Source organism: Hemibagrus wyckioides, linkage group LG20 (genome assembly GCF_019097595.1).
Source record: "Hemibagrus wyckioides isolate EC202008001 linkage group LG20, SWU_Hwy_1.0, whole genome shotgun sequence".
NCBI lineage: Eukaryota > Metazoa > Chordata > Actinopteri > Siluriformes > Bagridae > Hemibagrus > Hemibagrus wyckioides.
Window position 1 is genome coordinate 4,754,387 of NC_080729.1, and position 18,799 is coordinate 4,773,185.

The following is an 18,799-nucleotide window of genomic DNA, read 5'->3' on the forward strand; positions in this document are numbered from 1 at the left end:
TTCTATTACTCTAGAACCACACAGCACGGTCATCATCGCTTGTTTCTCTAGGGATTTTTTTTGGTTAACTCTGCAAGTGATATTTACTTAGACACAAGAGTTAAATATGGAACCTTAGAGTTAGTTGATGAACCCCACATTTTTTATTTATTCGTTTTAGGGAACTCTTTCAAAGTTCTTTATATGTAGGACTCTACAACAGAGTAGAGAGACTTGTGTGTTTATATTAAACCATGCACTGAATGGATATATCATTCAGGGATCATTTCTCAAGATTAGGAAAACTGACAAAATAATTGCTTCTACATTTTCAGTTTGGAATTGCAAATTCCTCTGTTTCTGTTTCTGGACAAACTCTGATCAAGTGTTTATTTGTCTGGACGCGAGCATGGCTTAGAGGTTTAAAGGTTTCCTTTTCTCAAACTCATGCCGAACCAGAGTTGGTGTCCACTACACTTTGGTCCATTACAAGAAAAGAAAGGGGGCAGGGTTCTGGTACACTAGTTGTTAAGATTTATTACAGCAACTTCTTAAGTTTATAATGGCTGTAAGTAATGTTAGAACTTGAATAAAACAAATGGACTGTGTGGGTGTAAGGTTCTGGAACAGATAGATAGATGGATGGATGGATGGATGGATGGATCCAGACAGACAGACAGACAGACAGATAGATAGATAGATAGATAGATAGATAGATAGATAGATAGATAGATAGATAGATAGATAGATAGATAGATATGCAGACAGATAGATAGATAGATAGATAGATAGATAGATAGATAGATAGATAGATAGATAGATAGATAGATAGATAGATAGATAGATAGATAGATAGATATGCAGACAGACAGACAGACGGATTGATGGATAGATAGATAGATAGATAGATAGATAGATAGATAGATAGATAGATAGATAGATAGATAGATAGATAGATAGATAGGCAGGCAGACAGACAGACAGACAGACAGACAGATTAGATAGATAGATAGATAGATAGATAGATAGATAGATAGATAGATAGATAGATAGATAGATAGATAGATAGATAGATAGATAGATAGATACATACATACATAGATTTTTTGTACCACATATACTACACAGGGTCACAAACAGCCCAAAAGGCACAGTTTGGGGGACTCAGCCTGGCTCTGGTCTGGAGGAAGAGAAAAACTTCTAAAACATGCACGCAAACTCACGCATGCAGGGAAGAGGCAGGAATCAAACCCACAAATCAACCCCCTGGAGGTGCGAGGCCAAGGTGTGAACACTAAGCCACCATGCCCCTAAACAAACAAACAAATAAAATGCTTTCTTTTTCCAAGAAAAGGCTAAAATATTGTTGCATGTGCTTAAAAAAGGTTTCATTTTTTGGGGTGAAAAAGCACATTTGTACTGAATTGTTGTTCAGTTGAAGTGGTTAAAAAAAGTTTGAGAACCCGTAATGTCTCTTTGTATACTTAATTCTAAAGGGGCTTGCTTTATTTATTTATTTATTTATTTATTTATTTATTTATTTATTTATTTGCTGCCCAAACATTCTCATGATTGTTATACGCTTTGTTATATTGGTTTCACCATCGATGTATCCTATAAGGTATACTATAAGAGGTTCTAGATTACACTTATTTATTTCTTTTCTTTTCCTAACTTGTCCTGCCCGTGTGAAGTCGGTGCGTCATTACGCACGCTCCAACCATTTACAGAGACACTTCAATCCACTCAGGAGGTCGAGCTGAAGAAAGTGGGGGTGGTGGGAGAAAATCCCCAGCTCGGGTTTTTTTTTTTTTACGTTTTAGACATCTGCATGATTTAGATCGAGTTCCTCTGTGGTTTGAGAGCGTCGCTGTACCATCGTATAGCCTTTCGTATAGGTTCTCTGCTTCCTCCAGAGCGGATGTGTGGCTGCGCTTCGCCGCGGCATTGACCAGAACCTCGGTGCTTTCTCTCGGACCGGAGCGATGGCGCGCTGCGCGTTCTGGAGCGCGCTGTGTCTCTTCTTCATGTCCTCCACCGGACTTTCTTTCGGTACCAGTTTCATCTACCCGTTCCAGGGACTCACACTGCAGCATGTGAGCTCAGAACAAAGCGTCGCCGGTCCCCCGGCTTCAGCCATCAGCTCTCAGCGCAGGTAAGGGACGCGCTAAACTTCCTTACTATCCGTGCATAAGAAGCATTTAAGCCTTTTTTAATAGAAATCATTACACACTTGAATATACGAGGGTTGCCAGATTGCTCCTAATTAAGCTTCGTGTACAAAATCCATTCAAAGCAACCGCAACCTTCATTAAAACAAAGTTCTGTAAAGTTTACTTCAGCCTTTTCAAATATATATATATATATATACATATATATACCAGGTTAAATCCTGAATGCTTGTGATATACAGTCTCAAAAATAAAGTACTTTTCCTCATTGCATCATTTTTTTGCATCATCAAGGTACCCATAGTGCATCATAGAAAGTTTGTTAAAGCACATACACCTTCCCAGGTAAAACATGCGGCACCACAGCAGCAACAACAAGGAAAAGTACAGTCCTTTCATTACCGATATTTCCCAGAGAGGAAATGCGCTAGAGTTACTTAGTGTAAAGATTTCTTACATAGATAAGTCTGCAACATTCAGGGGGTGGGGAGAAAAAAAAGAAAACAGTCCAAATCAGTGCCAGAGTCTCATAAGCTCAAGTCGTGAGTACGCAAATCAGTTCCATGTTACAAATCAGTGGCTGATTGTAGTCAAGTCTGACTGACGTCCAAGTTCTGGACTTGACAATAAAGTTACTTAAGAATGTAGAATGCACACAGATCTTTAGGAAATAGAAGACTTTATATCCCTAGAGCAAAACTGTACAGCTTGGACGAAGAAAACGCATCAGATCCTCTCAAGCAATAGAGAGAAATCATCTGCCACTTCTTCACTCATTCTGCTCTCGCAAACAAATTTGATTCAGTTGAATAATTGGAAGTTGTTCATCCGCGTTCATGTTTCTGTATTCACTTTCCAGACAAAATACATAACAGAGATGGAGCTGAGTACTGATCGTGTGTTTTAAACAGATACGCATACAGGGACGGATAGGAAGATCCCGCTGGAACTGAGATCACGCTGAACACAGGACAAGAGAAATGTGCATGAGCAGAAGGTGTTTACTTTCATCCGGGTGTGTGAGGGCAGATATGAAGCATGTGGGACAAACAAAAAGCACTTAAAACATTGAAAAGATGGGAATATGTGTTCAATCAGATTAAAAGAGGTTTACATAGAAACATTAGGGTTCTCAAAAAAACGTGATTTCGTTTGTTAAGGTTACGATTCAATCATAAGAAACTGATGAATGATTTCTGAAGTAATGATAACTGCATTATTGCATTTACAGAGAGAGTCCATTCATTCATCCTTAGTAACCGCCTGGTCAGAGTCACAGTGGTCTCTAAATCTAGTTTCCAGGATTTCAGGTTTAAATCCTGTTTCAATTCAGTATTCAGTAATAGGACTCCTTTTCGAGTCTCAGTGTTTCTTCTTGATATCATCCCAGGGAGTTTTTTCCTTGCCACAGTCACCTCAGGCTTGCTCATTAGGGATAAATATAAATAGAAGTCAAATATTTTTAACTATCTTATCTAACGTCCATTGATAAAAGCACTGTACAAATAAAATTGAATTGAACTCAGAACTAGTTCCTGGTCTTCTTTCTAGAGTTCTTCTGCTTGGAAAAAAAACTTGGAGATGCCCAAAGCAAGGTCATATTTGTATGGGTAGAACTTCCATAAACGTTAATTGTTTCTGTGTGCACCTTAAAATGATCAGCGTTAATTGAAGTGGTCTGAAATCAACAGAATTACTTCTAAACTTAAAACAGCTTGCGTCAAGCGAAATCTGTTTGCTGTTGACCGAGTGTCAGGTGTGTTTACATCAGACAACTCAGGCATGATCGATGTTTCTCGAGTTCCTGTCTCGGAATTCCAAATTAGACCCTATATTTCACCGCCTTTTTCCACGATCGGAGATGTTTTTTATTTAACAGCGAAACGTAGCACATTTCTACCGTCTATGCCCATAACAGCCAACAGTAAACGCTAACCAGAACATTCGTTTTTATCAATCCGGCCATGCTGCTCCAGCGTATATCTTTGAAGCGTCAGTCAATATCGTGGTGAACGTTTGCATATGTCGAGCATTTGTTCAGACTTAGTTGCATGATTAGGCAATGGAATTTGTGGATGTTATATTTTTGAAGAAACCTGACCAAATCAGGGACCCAAATGTTGTTCACATTCCATAGCCATTGTTTTTTTTGGGGTTTTTTTTGTATTTTTCTTTCCCCAGACTCTAACCTAAAGCAGCCTAGAAAAGCAGACGTCCAATCTGACTACCATAGCTGCTGGTTGGAGAAGATGCTGGAATGCTGAAGATGCTTGTGCTTAATTTCTTTTACTTCATTTCAGGAACTGGTGCCAGTACACGGTATCGAAGACGGTGACGTGCCAGGTGCATAACGGCACCGAGACGACGGTGCAGAGGGTGTTCCAGGGCTGTCGATGGCCGGGACACTGCTCTAAAGTCATCAGGTATGAACCTGTATCATCGCTCTGTTGTGTGTGGACGAAAAATTCAGACGTTTTACATCACATTTTCTTTAATCCTCTTTAAACTCCGAATGGCAAACTACGGGACAGTTCTATTAAAACGAATGAGATGTTGGCTCATGTCTCGAGTATAATCAAATTTTGAAATGAGAAACGTCCCTACAGCAATCCAAAGCCACTGTTGCAAGAATTGTGAATCATATCCAGCTGAATGTATCAGAATGCAAAACGCTGGAACGGGTTATACAGTGCTGATTTCTTTGCATTGGCAGTTACAGGACACTGATCAGGCCTGCGTATAAGGTGGCCTATCGACAGGTGACCGCGCTCGAATGGAGGTGCTGTCCCGGCTTCCTGGGAAGTGACTGCAGCGTAGGTGGGTGGAAAAAAAAATGGAATCACGTCCATCAGTGTTTGCTGTTGTGTAATTATAATGGTTGCAAAAATAAATTAGAATTATTTCTTGCGACCATTCGATTTGGTGGTTCAGTTGATTAGACAAATAAAATACATCATTCATATTAGATTATTTTCTGTTTACAGATCTGTTTTTTTTGTGACGTCAAGACCAACAGTACCACCAATGGTCAATAAAAAATAAAAAAAAAAGGATTCTTGGGGCTTATTTCTTTCTAGCCCAGACTGTAGCTTTACGCAGCCTATCCTCCTCATAGGTGTCAGGGGATTACAGTGTGAGTGACACACCCCCTTGATTTGATCTCCAAACACTATAATATGCCATTAGAAGTGATTGAGAAGGTGTGGGTGATGAAGGATTATTTACTTTTTCATCCTTTTTGTCTTAAAGTTAAACTTGAAGTAAATCAAAATAAGCAAATCTTGTCCTATAACCGTACATGAAATGGAAGGTTTAGTGTTTTACGTGAAAGAGTTACAACTGTGTGTGTGTGAAACAAGTTTGCCCATCATCATTCTTATTAAGCCATTGACGAGGCCTCATTTAATAATGCATTGCTCAACGCTAATAGTTTTGCCATTAGTTAAGCCATTGATTTTATCCCTCACATCTAATATCATGACCAGCTGTCACTGGGTAATGTGTTTTAACTCACCCGAAATCTCAACCTCGCTCATTCAATTACATACAAATGTTTCGCGAACTCATGTTCTATAGCTCGCAGTGTGAAATCTAATGTGGATCTATTGTAATAAATCTTCGTGATCCAGGAAGTGCATTTTCTCAGAAAAAAAAAGCAGCGATCCTCTTTTTATCTTTTAGACGAAAATGCTTTCTGTCCAAGTTAATATTCACTGTGGATGCTGGAGGCCCTATGTGCTCATTGAAATCATATGAAGGGAATTAATACACTCTTTAATACAGCCTCTGTTGCTCTGCTATAGTTGGGACGTGTCCATTGCTTAATTGTTGCCATGGTTTGAATGTTTTTAAAAGTGTTATGGGGGTAGTAATGGATCCTGGTGTATTGTTTCTTGCCATAGTGTGCTGATTAGTGAGAAAAAAGCATTAGGGATGACTGAACGAAAATCCAATTTTGCACTCATGAGGGTGAGGGTTAGGTATGGGGTTGGAGAAAATCCTGCACACGATTCTTAAGAGTATGTTGGAATTCAGATTTCTACTTATTCCATTATCTCTTCTTGTTTCTTGGCCAAGTGGCTAAGCTCAAATGACTTTGTCTTGTTCTTTCCCTCTGCAGGCTTTCAGTAATAAGTGCTCCGTGGTTTCACGCTCCTTAATCGAGATTCTTTTGTGTCTCTCTTTTCAAAAAAGGAGTGAGATCATCCACCACAGGCATGGAATATCAGCCCCCCACATACACACCGCATAGCTCCTCCATCATACATTTTAACCTTCCGTAACTTTATACCGTACCGTCTCTTTTCCCTCGTGCATTCCTATTTCTCATACTCTCACTGTCATCACCCACTTTTGGAACTAGTTCCAGCCTCGCTCACTGACCTTTTCCACCGCTCCACTACCACAACATTGACTGTTTTGTATGCGTCGGCCCAACTTTCAGCCTGCCTAGAACTAAGGGGGGTTGGGGTGGGGTAGGGGGGCTTTAGTGGAGGCCGTCATGCTTGAGCATGGGCCAGCCGTCTGGGCTGCGGAACATCTGGAAGCGCTGTGGGCCTTTTGGTGCTTGATGGAGTGAGCCAGCTAGGGAGAGCGCGTCACTCACACACAGCTAGATTACACACATATACAAGCTGCGTTTTATCCTGGAAACCAACAAGCGCAGGGGAGTGTATTAAAGAGCATGTGAATGATAACAAGGGCACTTGTGGTGCACGTAAAACCCTTCCTCGCTTGCTTGTTAAAAGAGTTGATGGAAAAGCAGCCACAGGGGCTACACCTTGTTCCCACAAATATCGGGCTGTTAGAAAAAGAAGAGCGTAGCGGCGGGGGAAATCGATCACATTGTTAAAATGGAGACGTGCAGAAAGAAAGCCGTCTGAGGAAACGCTTTGTCTGACGCTAATTAACCCCCTTCGCTCATATAGTCGACGGTATCGCTGAATAAAAAGTTCTCCTTGCCTGTTTATGACCTGTTGCACAGTAGGAATCAAAATGCCAGCAATCAACAAAGTACCCCTTTCTTCCTGCTCTTTGGAAGCACTGCAAAATTTGCCACCTGGGGATTTTGGATCCTGTCCTAGAGAAATCCAAGCTGTCTTCCGGCATTTATGTTGTAGGAATGCAGTTGTATGTTAGCGCTTAATGGATTTAATGTTTAGTTCTGTCTGCTGATGAAACAGTGTTGGCTCTTTGAAGGGGATAAAACACACTCACTCACACACACATTAGTGATTGTTTCCACAAACTGAGGAACCTTTAAGAAAAAAAAAAAAAAGTACCTCCCTACTGAAAAGCATGGCTCCATGGATATGCCAGTCTTGTTATAGTGTGTGTGTGTTTGTGTGTGTGTATGTCTTGCTTGCATGGGAACATGCATGAGAGAGAATTCTGGGGTCAGTATTTTGGGGAAGTGTTCATGGTGGGAGAGAGCAAGACGCTTTGAGATGTTTCGCAGGTCACAGACACTAACCCCTGATGTTTGTTCACATATTTATATAGGCCAGTCCCCATCGGGATTCTTTGTGGCGCTCCACAAACCATATGCCCCCTCCCTGTCCTTCTTTCTTTTCTCTTTTTACCCTGCTTGTCTTTGGGGTAAAAACCACAGAGGTGCTGGATGTATTTGTATACATTCATCAGCATGCTCTGTTTTCTTTCATATCACTTCATTTCCTCTCCAAAGAGGCAGCATGTAGAGAATCAGCAGTTTTCCAAGGACCAGCTTGCGGAGAGTGACACGGGTCCTCAATAGTCCCTTTGAGACGTTTGGTCTACACAATTGCTGCTAATGACAAATATTTAGCTTTTATAGTAAATAAGGCTTTCTTGCTGAACCAAATAAGGCATAAACCAAGGTCTTTTCAGGACTGCATGAGGTAAGATAGCTATAACAGATAAGTGCTGATATTTAAAAGTCCTCCCTTCCTTAATAATGAAAAGTGTAGCAACTTAAAGTTTAAAACCTGTCCCTGACATACTGTATATTTATACATACACAAAAGACGTTGTGGGAAAGAAACGGCAGACTTTCATTGTTTGCTTTACCTTTGGCAAAATGTATGTGTGCACTAATGGGCTAAGTCCTCAGAAAATCACATCCATATGGGAAGAACAGGCTGAGCACTCAACACAGAGAAATAAACCCACCAAAAGGATCACCTGACAAAGCAAGGTCTTATATATGCCAGAATAAAGGTGGAAAATAAGGGATCGAAAAAGATAAAAGAAGATAGACATGTGTGGATTAAGATTTAAGGAGCAAAAGAAGGCGTCCCTTCTAATGAAAGAATGCTTGAGAATGCAAAGGCGTAATCAACTTGCATAACCTTTCAATTTACAAGACGTAGACCAGTTTTCAACTAGATTCTCAGACTGGGACAAGGGATTGCAAGTCACTCGGGTCAAAAATAGTTTGCTCGACATGACAAATGTACACACCACCAAACCAAAACCACTTTTTTTTGTGATTCAACAAATCTAATCATCTGTGCCCTCCAACATCTTAGACCCCTGCTGGTGCTGCAACTGGAACATGTTGGGGGGAAAAGTCACTCTGGATTGATCAGCAGATGCCTCAGTTTCTTTGGGTTTCTTTGGGCATTTGATGCTAATGAGCGCCAGACAGGCTGCCTTTACCCCAGCGAAGAGGATTTTTCCACAGGGGCAGAGCATTTCTAAGGGATAGATTCTTGATCTTGATGAGACCCAGGACCCAGTTTGCTCCAGTCTGGCTTGATGGTATGTGGAAGAGAGTGCTATCCTTGCACTAAGCTGTAAATCTTTAGTTTGAAACAGCTGAGTTTATGGGGCCATGTAGTAAAAACTCAATGAGTGATAGCTAGAGATCCATGTAGTAGTTCTAAGAAATTTTCACTGGACAACTGGGGCCACACTGGACCACTTTGCTTTCCTTTTTTTCCATATGCAAAGTGTGACCCTGTTTGCACAATAATGAATTTTCATTCATACCTACATAGGCACAGAGCTCAAATACAAAGACATTTGAAGTTAAAAGGCTGGTATTTAAAATGGAAAACTTGAACACTTGGTCTTAAGATCATATTTCCAATGTAAAGTGAGTTGTTATTGCATATTTTGGCAGAACCATCATCCTGTAAGGGGCCACATTTAACTTAGTCATACGTCGAGGAACATATAAGTCTGCATGTTTGCTCATCTCTTCTCCTCTCCCTCCCAGTTTATCAATCCCTCCCACATGTCATTGTGACCAGTTCCATTTCCGGAACATTCCTCCCTAAGCTGTTGAAAAGAAACGTAGAAACAGTGCCAAGGAAAACTAAAAGATACAGCATCCTGTTGTAGACCTTCTAGACCATGGTTTTTATGCAAGCCACTGGATTTTAAGCAGACCGCTCCAAACCCAAATCTCAGCCTTGATGCAACCTTGTGACACGTCCTTTTCTTGAGTGTTCCTAACTTTGACAGAATCCACAGTTAGGTAATGATTGTAAGAATCAGGTAAGAACACCTAAAACTTGATCTTTGCAATATCCTAGTGTCATGTGGCTGGTTGTTTAAGCTACCTTATTACTCATGGACAAGTTTAGAAATGTTTCTGTTTAATGGAATCTAGTTATGTCAAAGCAGATCAGCCGTTTGTGTGGTACTGATGGCAGCACAGCAGTAGAAGTCTGGTAGCAATTTTCCTGCCATTGCTCCTTCCCCCCACTCACCTTTCACACTGAGCTGCTGATGGATATCTTAGATTGTAGTTGCAGGGTATGAAGGTAATGGACGAATCAACATTCTGGTGTCTGGATTTCAACATATACAGGATGTAGAAACCTTTTGTTTTGTTAAACTACTGTATTGTTAGAGTGAGGGTTAGGAATGGTGAGTTGGGTCCATGGGATTATTTCTAGGCTTTCTTCAATTTTGTTTAATGGACAGATCTATAAAATGAGCATGGTCTCTGGAGTCTTGCTCTGCCATCCTAATCTTCCCATTCATTCATTCATTCATTCATTCATTCATTTTCCTTCTGCTTAGCCTAGATGGTCATCCCAGAGTTGTCTGTCACTGACCACAAATTCCAGCTACTAATCATGGATCCCCAGACATTCCCAAGCCAAGAGTGACATTTAATCTCTCCAGCAGCCCTGGATCTTCCCTGGGGGTCTCCAGTTAGACAAGCAGGAGCCAACCAGGGGAATCCTTGTAAGATGCCTGGACTACCTAAATTTGTCCCCTTAGATATCGTAAAATTCTGGTCTCAATTCTGCAAGTAAAAGATTTGCTTGATTTAGACCTTGAGACAAAACCCCAACTGCTCAATGGTTACAGTAAAAGGTATACGTAAAAAGAATGTTGTGAGCAAACTCCCATCATGATTGCCCATGCAATTATGCACTTAGATGAAGTGAAAGATGGCCAGACTCTGTGTTACATCTACTGATGTTCAAAAAATTAAGTTGATGTGTGGTGGGATATACGTAATTGTCTGGTTTATCCTTGACTCCAAATTGCAAGCGAGGCCAAAACAGCAGGATGGTGTAAAACGCTTGATTGCTAGCTCTGCATACACCACCCAGTAACTTATGTCATGCAAAGTCCAGTCTTGTTGAGCAGGAAGCATACCTTCTAGCCACAGTATATAGCAGCCAGTTATTGCTAAGCCATAGAACTGACTAAAGTAGGATGTGTAAATACGGACACTAGGATAATTTTCTGAGAAACCTCAGTGGGTGTAGGGACTCTGCGAAGTCCAGCCATGATATCATTGTCCACTTTGTTGTGGAGTCTTAGTTGTTTTCAAACACTGAACATGGAAAATCAGTACAAAAAGTATTTTTGGGAGCAGTTCTGGTGTGTTTCCTAAAACCTCCAGAAGGTCATTCTTATATAGACAGTCAGGAATCTTCTTGATCTAAAATTTGCATTATTCCAGATGTTTGTGTTGGCCAGGATTCTTCACACTGCTGAGAAATCTGATTGGATTTTAACGATTGATTTCACAGGCGTTAGTCTTTATTTAAAATGGTTGAAAACTTCCAAAACAATAGGCATGAGTCTTTGTCTCAGTCTCAACAGCTGCATTTCCATACTTTAAAGACTGAACCAAGGCATACATCCTCTGAGTAAAGATCACCTTTGTATGGTGTAGAAAAGGTTTAGGTGTTTAGGTACTTCAAAATTGTTCAGATATTAGAGGGTTTTTTCAAGTCCTTAGATCTTAATTGCAAACTAAGACACAGATATAGAACAACACTCTAAACTAACTCACCACCACTTTGTCAAAGCTCTGGTTGTGTGGCCATGTCTGATTTATGACGTAATGTCTGTGTCAGCAATATTAGTCATCTCATCAAACGCAAGCTCAGAGGTTATCTTGGCTTTTACATGCAAGCTACGTGACAAATTGTTGCATTCCAGCGGAATAAGTCAGTGCCAGGCAGCTTGAAATGCAGACATTCCGACAGCTCGAGTTATATTAAGTGTGTGTCATGACTGGCCTGCTGAATATGCTTGACACTGGAAGTCGATTAGACTGAGGGACCTTGTAGAGATGCATCTTGCCTAGAAGGTATTCCAAAGGTTTTCAGGAATAATTACTTGGATGGACACGTGGTGAGTTCTTTCTTACTTCAACACCAACAATAATGCATGGCTCATAGATGGAATGATAGGATGGCAGGTGCCTTTGTTTCTTAGCAGTCTAAACATCTCTTCTTTCATTAAGTTTGTCCTTAACTGGATAATCTACAACAGAGAATTTCCAGATTGGAAAAGCAAAAAAGCTACAACCTTTAACTATTTGAAAGAAGCTTTGTCGATCCTGTTTATAGAAAACCACCTGACCAACAAGTGGACCTTCTGTCTCCATCGGTTATGACTACTTTGTAATGAAGTAAGGGAAAATGTATATGTGTATGAGTTTCTCATGTTCACCCATTCCATTCAGAATTATTTTCTCAGTTAACTGTAGTCGCATCACACACGACACATACTTCAGTGAGACATACAGTACTGTATGTGGTGTTAAAGACATGTCACACCGGATCATGTTGCAGCCGTTGATTATTTGAGCAGATTTCGCACAGCTCTTTGGCTGATGGAAAGCCTGCTTCCTTAGCACACAGATCTGGTGAGACGTTAGACACCATGGCAGATCTAGAAAGGAAGTGGAGGTGGCCATTGACTGGGAGTCAGTGATTTAGCATCAGTCCTCAGTAAAGAGGCTTCTGTGCACTCTAGTTTATTTGAGAAGTCACCTCACTCACTTACATAACACAGACGCTGCTGGCTATTGTTAAAATGAAAAAAGTTTTTTGAACCAGGTTAAAAAAAAAAACCCTTGGTCTGGCAGCTCCAAGTTTGGCAGGAGTTTTCAGACATACAGTATAGGTCTGAAATCATACATCATCAAATTCCAGCTTTGTAAAGTGGTCCAAATCTACTGGCCGTATGCTCGCCAGGTAAAATTAGCTAGTTAGCAGAAAGATCCACTCGAGACCATCATTTCGATTACAACATACACAGATCAGATTGTAAAAAAAAAAAATACAATGAGTAGACAGGACACTTTTGTTCTCCAAATGTTTTACTTAGCTAGCTAATGCTTAATAACATCAGCCCCAGAGCCGCATCCAGCACTACAGAGAATATCAAAAAGGAAGGACTTCTACTAACATTATGAACATTATTTAAAGACAGAGGGTGTTGGTTTGTAGAATGATCATTAATGTTCCACCATTAAATCCTTCCTTATGCTAGATTGACTATGTACAATTTCACGACAGTTTCAAGTTTTCTAGGAACAGTTCTAGGAACTTTTTGGCTTAAAGAATGTTCAGTCATCTGGGTATTCTGCTAATGTTTTCCATCAAATTAATAACTGTTACTACAACACTGGGAGTAAAGTTGTAATACGATTGTGCTGCAAACTATTATTTGAGCAGATGTTATTATTCAGATATATTATTTTGGGATTTCCTTAGGAGCTGTTGAATACTTATTGACCTTTCTAATAAATGCTCCACTTAGCTGTGTACTTTTTGAGTTGCCAGACGCTAGTGCGTGTTCAACAGGTCCGTCTTATCTCAGTGGCGAATACACCAGCCTGGCACTGTGATGAGAATCACCTGCTCAACTCAAAGGGGAAACAGCTGCTTGGTTTTCTTGGACGGGACAAAGTTATGCTGGCATGTCTGCTGATCGAGCAGTCATGTCCGGCCACACACTGCCCCAGACACACAGCACAGATGTCTGGGAGAGGCCTGGCAGCAGGAGGCATTCCGTCAGTCACGGCTGGCCACACACTCCCCCTCACACTCAGTGTATTTCTTGGGTCAAATTCAGCTCTTCTCTTCTTTTAAATGTCCAATGGGCGTCATGCCCAAGCCATACGATCACTTGTACACCCCCCTTCACCTTTTCATCTCTTTCTTTGCTCATGTCCTCCCACCTTCCATCCTTTTCTTCTCTGTTTTCATTTGCAAAACATATGTTGAACTCTTGACTTGGACGTATAAATAACTATGGCATGTCATATGTGTAAAATTGTTATGCTGTAGGAGATTGCCATAATGCATCGACTCTTCTCATAAGTTTTATTACCATGAGTCTTAGCTCAGAATCAGTGAGCCTTCCTTTGTGTCATCCTATATCTGGACTGATTGTAAATGAATTCCCAGGCAAGACCTGCATAACCCCTGACCCCTTTAGACATGTAGCTTATGTTATCTTGAACAGCTGTTCATGAAAAGGTTGGCATTCCACAAGACAGCTGCAGTGTCTGTTGGTGCCAGGGGCTGTCTTGTCAGGGGATATATTTGACAACTCGTTGAAACTGGACAGTTGTATGAAGATATATTTTGTTTTGTCATTGTATAGTAACTTTGTGGAAACTCCAGGGAGCAGCACTTTTTTTTTTTGCTAAGAGTAAAATTTAAAAATGTATATTTCTTTTTCTTCTTGGTCAAGTTCTCCGAGGTGCAATTATCCAATATAATAGTCATGTGCTGAAAATATTTCCCCAAAATGATGGTGAGCAGGAATGTTTTTTTGCATCCAGAAAGAGAAAGTGTTTGTAGAAGTCTGTCCACAAGTATGTGTGAGAAGGAGACTGATCTGGGGCATGTGTGTGTGTGTGTGTGTGTGTGTGTGTGTGTTATTATAGTGAAAGCTTAAATGTACATATCAGCAAGTGTTAGAGGAAAAGCAGATTTTTAACACCAGCTCATATTCATATTGATAGTCTGAACATTTCTTTTCTTCTCATATGCATCCATTTAAACCTAACTCCACCCACTTACTTATCAACCAACCCACTTACACCGTCAATGGTATCATCATCTCTGGTTGTGTCACCTCCCATCAGATCACTGCTATTCTTGTCACCTCTGGTCATGTTACCACTGGTCACATCAGCTCCATTCAGGTCACCTCTGGTCATGTCACCTCCAACTGTTTGACCTCAGGTCAGGTCAAGACCTGTTTGCACCACCTCCAGTTGTGGCATCCAAGATCTTGTCACCTCCAGTTGTTTCATCTCTGGTACTATCACCTCTGGATGTGTCACCTCCGGTCATGTTACCTCTAGTTGTGTCACCTCCGGTTATGTTACCTCTAGTTGTGTCACCTCCGGTCATGTTACCTCTAGTTGTGTCACCTCCGGTCATGTTACCTCTAGTTGTGTCACCTAGGGTCAAGTTACCTCTAGTTGTGTCACCTCCAGTCATGCCACCTCTAGTTGTGTCACCTCCGGTCATGTTACCTCTAGTTTTGTCACCTCCGGTCAAGTCAACTCTAGTTTTGTCACCTCTGGTCATGTTACCTCTAGTTGTGTCACCTCTGGTCATGTTAACACTAGTTTTGTCACCTATGGTCATGTCATCTCTAGCTGTGTCACCTCCGGTCATGTTACCTCTAGTTGTGACACCTCTGGTCCTGTTTCCTCCAATCTAATTGCCACCCGTCGTCTCTCCCCAGTCATGTTACCTTTTTGGTGTCCAACCAGTTTTGTCACCTCTTATTATTTGATGACACTGTCACAATCAGTCATGTTACCTTCATTTGTGTCACATCCAGTCGTGTTACCTCAGTCCATGTCGCCTCTGGTAGGGTCATCTCAGAGCACATAAAGCCTCTGGTTGTGTCACCTCTGGTTGAATTACCTCCAGTTATGTTACCTCCGGACAAATCACCTCCAGAGGTGTTACCTCCAGATGTATCACCTTCAGGGGTGTTACTTACAGATGTGTTACCTCCAGGAGTGTTACCTCCAGATGGATCACCTCCAGTTGTGTCACCTATGATCATGTCACATCACCTCTCACTGCATCACCTCTGGTCCAGTCACCTTTGGTAGTGTCACTTCCAGTTGCTTAGATCTCATTGAACTATTTATCTTGTTGCAGTACTGCCAATGTGAAAACATAGGATGTGGATAAAGATCTTAGTCTCTCCTAAAAGTTTTGCCAGAATCCAGTTACCATGAGGTGAAAAACTAAATCAAATCTTCATAGTAGTTACAAATCCGTCCCTCTGGAAAGTTGTTCCATCTTTGAATGAGAAATTATACAGATTTAAAGCTTACTTTACCATAAACATGGCTTAAATTATCCCTGAAAGATGTTGTTTTTGTTGTTGCTGATCTTTCAGCTGCTCCCTGTCCGGGGTCGCCACAGCACATCATCCGATTTCCAGGTTTTACAACGGATGCCCTTCCTGCTTAAATTATTACTGAAAACATTTGCATAAATGTTTAATCATGAAATTAAACAACATCCTTTAGACTTTTATTATTAGCGAGTTCAGAAGAAACAGGTTTATTCTTAATACCAGACATATTGAAATTCTTATCTGTGGTAATTGCACATACTGTGCTGCAGATGTAGGAGATAAAGACAAGGTTGCAAAATGCCAGAGTATTACTTTAATGCTGAAATTGGGAGCTATCTAGTTCTGTAGTTGATTTGCTCACATTTCTAAACAGGCTTTGTTCATACAGTATGTTACATCTGAATATGGTCATAATCCACTTTTCATGTCCAATGAGGGCTGAAAATAATTTAACAGCCATGTGGTCATAAAGTATTTTTCCAGAGGCATGTATAGACTGTAAGCCTCATGGACGCAACACTGTCTTTAGGTTCAGGTTAGTAAACATTGAGCTAGCAACCAGATTTTTCTCTCTCTCTCTCTCTCTCTCTCTCTCTCTCTCTCTCTCTCTCTCTCTTTTTTTTATACCCATCCCAAGGAACTTGTTTTCTCTACCCATGTAATTAAACCTTCCCAAACGGAAATCCGGACTCCTCCTTAGGACTTGGTTCTTATGGCCACTTTGGGTGTTTTACACCACATCCAGACCGATCATTGTGTAGTCCTCGTGGTTATGGACCAAACCAATCTGTAATGAAGATGAGTCCTCTGGAAATAGCTGTACTGGGCAGGATGCCAGAACTTGTCTTTCAGCCTGGCCTTTTTATTTGATTATTGTTATAAAGAAGACTGTTTGAAAGACTTGTTTCCATTGCAGACTTGGCCATAAAAGAAGTGTTTATCTAGAAAAAGGGATGGAAAGGCATTGTTTATGGAAACTATTTGGTAAGCTCTGGCTAGCACCTTGGCATTTGACCAAAAGATCTGGAGTCCAAAGCGGTGGCCAGGTTGGCACATTGGACACTGTGTCTTCCTAGCATCTGGGCACACAGCAGGGAATCTGTCATGAGGCAGACAGACAGAAAACAAGTGCTCGGAAGTTAAGAGAGCGATGGAGCAGTAAATAAAGGCAGTGACAGCAGAGGAAGTAAAGGAGAAGAGAAATCCTGTCCGTACTTGTAGGTGTGTCAGACCGTGAGCTCCTGACGAATGAGCTGATTTAGTGCTGGAATAATACAGTAACGAGTCGTAATTTGTTGTTTCAGTAATGCATTCACTCAGGGGACTCGTTCGAGGCATTCATCTGCTGGCACTCTGCTATAGTTCAGCTGCCAACTCACTACCGCTAATTTCTGAACAATGTTCCCAGAAATCCCATCCAATTAATGTCCCTGCATATAGTCTGTATGTTTTAGTGGATAGTATGTGACAGTTAACAGATATTGTGTTCTTTATGATATGGATATTCCAGAGACAGAAGGCACTCAGTCCATAAAAGCACAAGAGATCAAACAGATCTGGTGGGTTGCCTAAATGGAGCCTTTTGCTAAAAAGTATTTTAAAAAATGTCTCTTTTTATCTTTCATCCAGAGTGTATGAACTGTACGGGTTACACCGATCTGAACAATCGCCTGAACAACCTTGAGAGTAAGGTAAGAGCAATGACTAACTCTTATGACTAAAGATATGAGTGAAGTATTTCCTGCATTCCCTCAAGCCTAGCTAAATCAAGATAAATCGATTAAATATGCTTCATAGTTACCAGTTTTGGCAGAGATTTTGGTCCACATTTCTTCTGTTTAACTCTTGATGCTTGATGTCAAGAATTACATTGCAAATTATAACTTATTCCCTAAGACAGCGTACTCTTTTTCTTTCTCTTTGCTATTCTCACCATAGAGGTTACATCTTTTTCTTTTATTTGTTTCTTTTTCTTTCTTTTTTTTACTCACCACATTGACAGGAGTAGTCATTTGGGAAACATAGCCATGAATGCTGTGATTTTATTTTTTTTTATTTTTTTATTTTTTGGTGGAAATCATCAGAAGACGGTTTCCCGAACATAGCAAATTGCTGCCTTCCATTTAAATAAAACAAATCCGGTGGCTTTTTCACTAAACCGATCCTTTTTCCCTAAACCATATTTAAAGAAGTGTGTTTTAATCAGTCGACACCAGTGTTTAGTCTCAGACCATTTAACTATTTTTTTTTCCAGTACAATGATCTAATCAAGTTTCTTATGAAGATTTCTCGTAAGAACCATTTGTGGTTTTAATGCAGTGTTCTCTGAAATATTATACAGAAAAGGAAAAATGAAAATGGACCTAATAGGAAAAGCCCTTAGCCCTCCACTAAGCAGATCTATGCTTGGATTGGATTCGGTCCCATATTTGTTTTTTAATAAAAAGTCTCTGCCAAATGAATAAATGTAAATGTAATGTACTGTGGACAGTAGGATATCAGCAGTAAAGTTTTTATTTGAGTTGTGCAATGGTTATATAGCAATTATTTAGAAGGTTTTGTGACCCTTTTTCTGCTTTTGGCTGTGTTTTAGATCAAGTTGTTACGAGAGGCTGGACCTCGTCCTCCATCTATCAATACTCTGCCGGAGAGATCAACAGACAACGAGGTAGAAACCCCAGAGCCCACCCCTAGGGGACCCCCACCTTTTTGGCAACCAGGTGAGCCAATCACCTGCCATCACTTTTCTTAACAATCCCTCATTTTAACAGGGACCAGCGTTTCACCCCGAGAAGAGAGCCTCCCTGAGATTTGCGGCCACATACATGGAGAAAGTAATGGCCATAGGAGTGGAGGAGTAATGACATGTTGAGTCTATAAATGCTGGTGCTTAGAGACATGAACAAAGTATATTCATATTTCTTTAGGGCTCAAGCTGCCAAAAATGTCTTGTGTCTGAAAAATCTCACCTGCTTTTTTAAAGTGTTAAAAAGTCTTGTTCTCTGGCGAATATTAGAATTTAAGCAGGTCAGAATAAGAGTATCAATAAGTGACGGTTCCAC

The 18,799-nt window shown here is 40.6% G+C and overlaps 1 protein-coding gene across 3 annotated transcripts in view; it reads left to right on the plus strand.

The window, feature by feature from the left end:
• Nucleotides 1–1,712: 1,712 nt before the first annotated feature.
• LOC131371188 (collagen alpha-1(XXVI) chain) overlaps nt 1,713–18,799 on the plus strand; it is a 34,557-nt gene continuing 17,470 nt past the window's right edge. For 2 of the 3 annotated variants that reach the window (XM_058419022.1, XM_058419023.1), the window contains exons 1-5: nt 1,715–2,134; nt 4,451–4,573; nt 4,864–4,967; nt 17,367–17,428; nt 18,331–18,457. In XM_058419022.1, coding sequence (XP_058275005.1) covers nt 1,965–2,134; nt 4,451–4,573; nt 4,864–4,967; nt 17,367–17,428; nt 18,331–18,457 — 586 coding nt within the window. In that variant the 5' untranslated portion in view covers nt 1,715–1,964. Of the gene's footprint in view, nt 2,135–4,450; nt 4,574–4,863; nt 4,968–17,366; nt 17,429–18,330; nt 18,458–18,799 lie in introns of all 3 variants that reach the window. The other variant, XM_058419024.1, reaches the window with a different exon arrangement.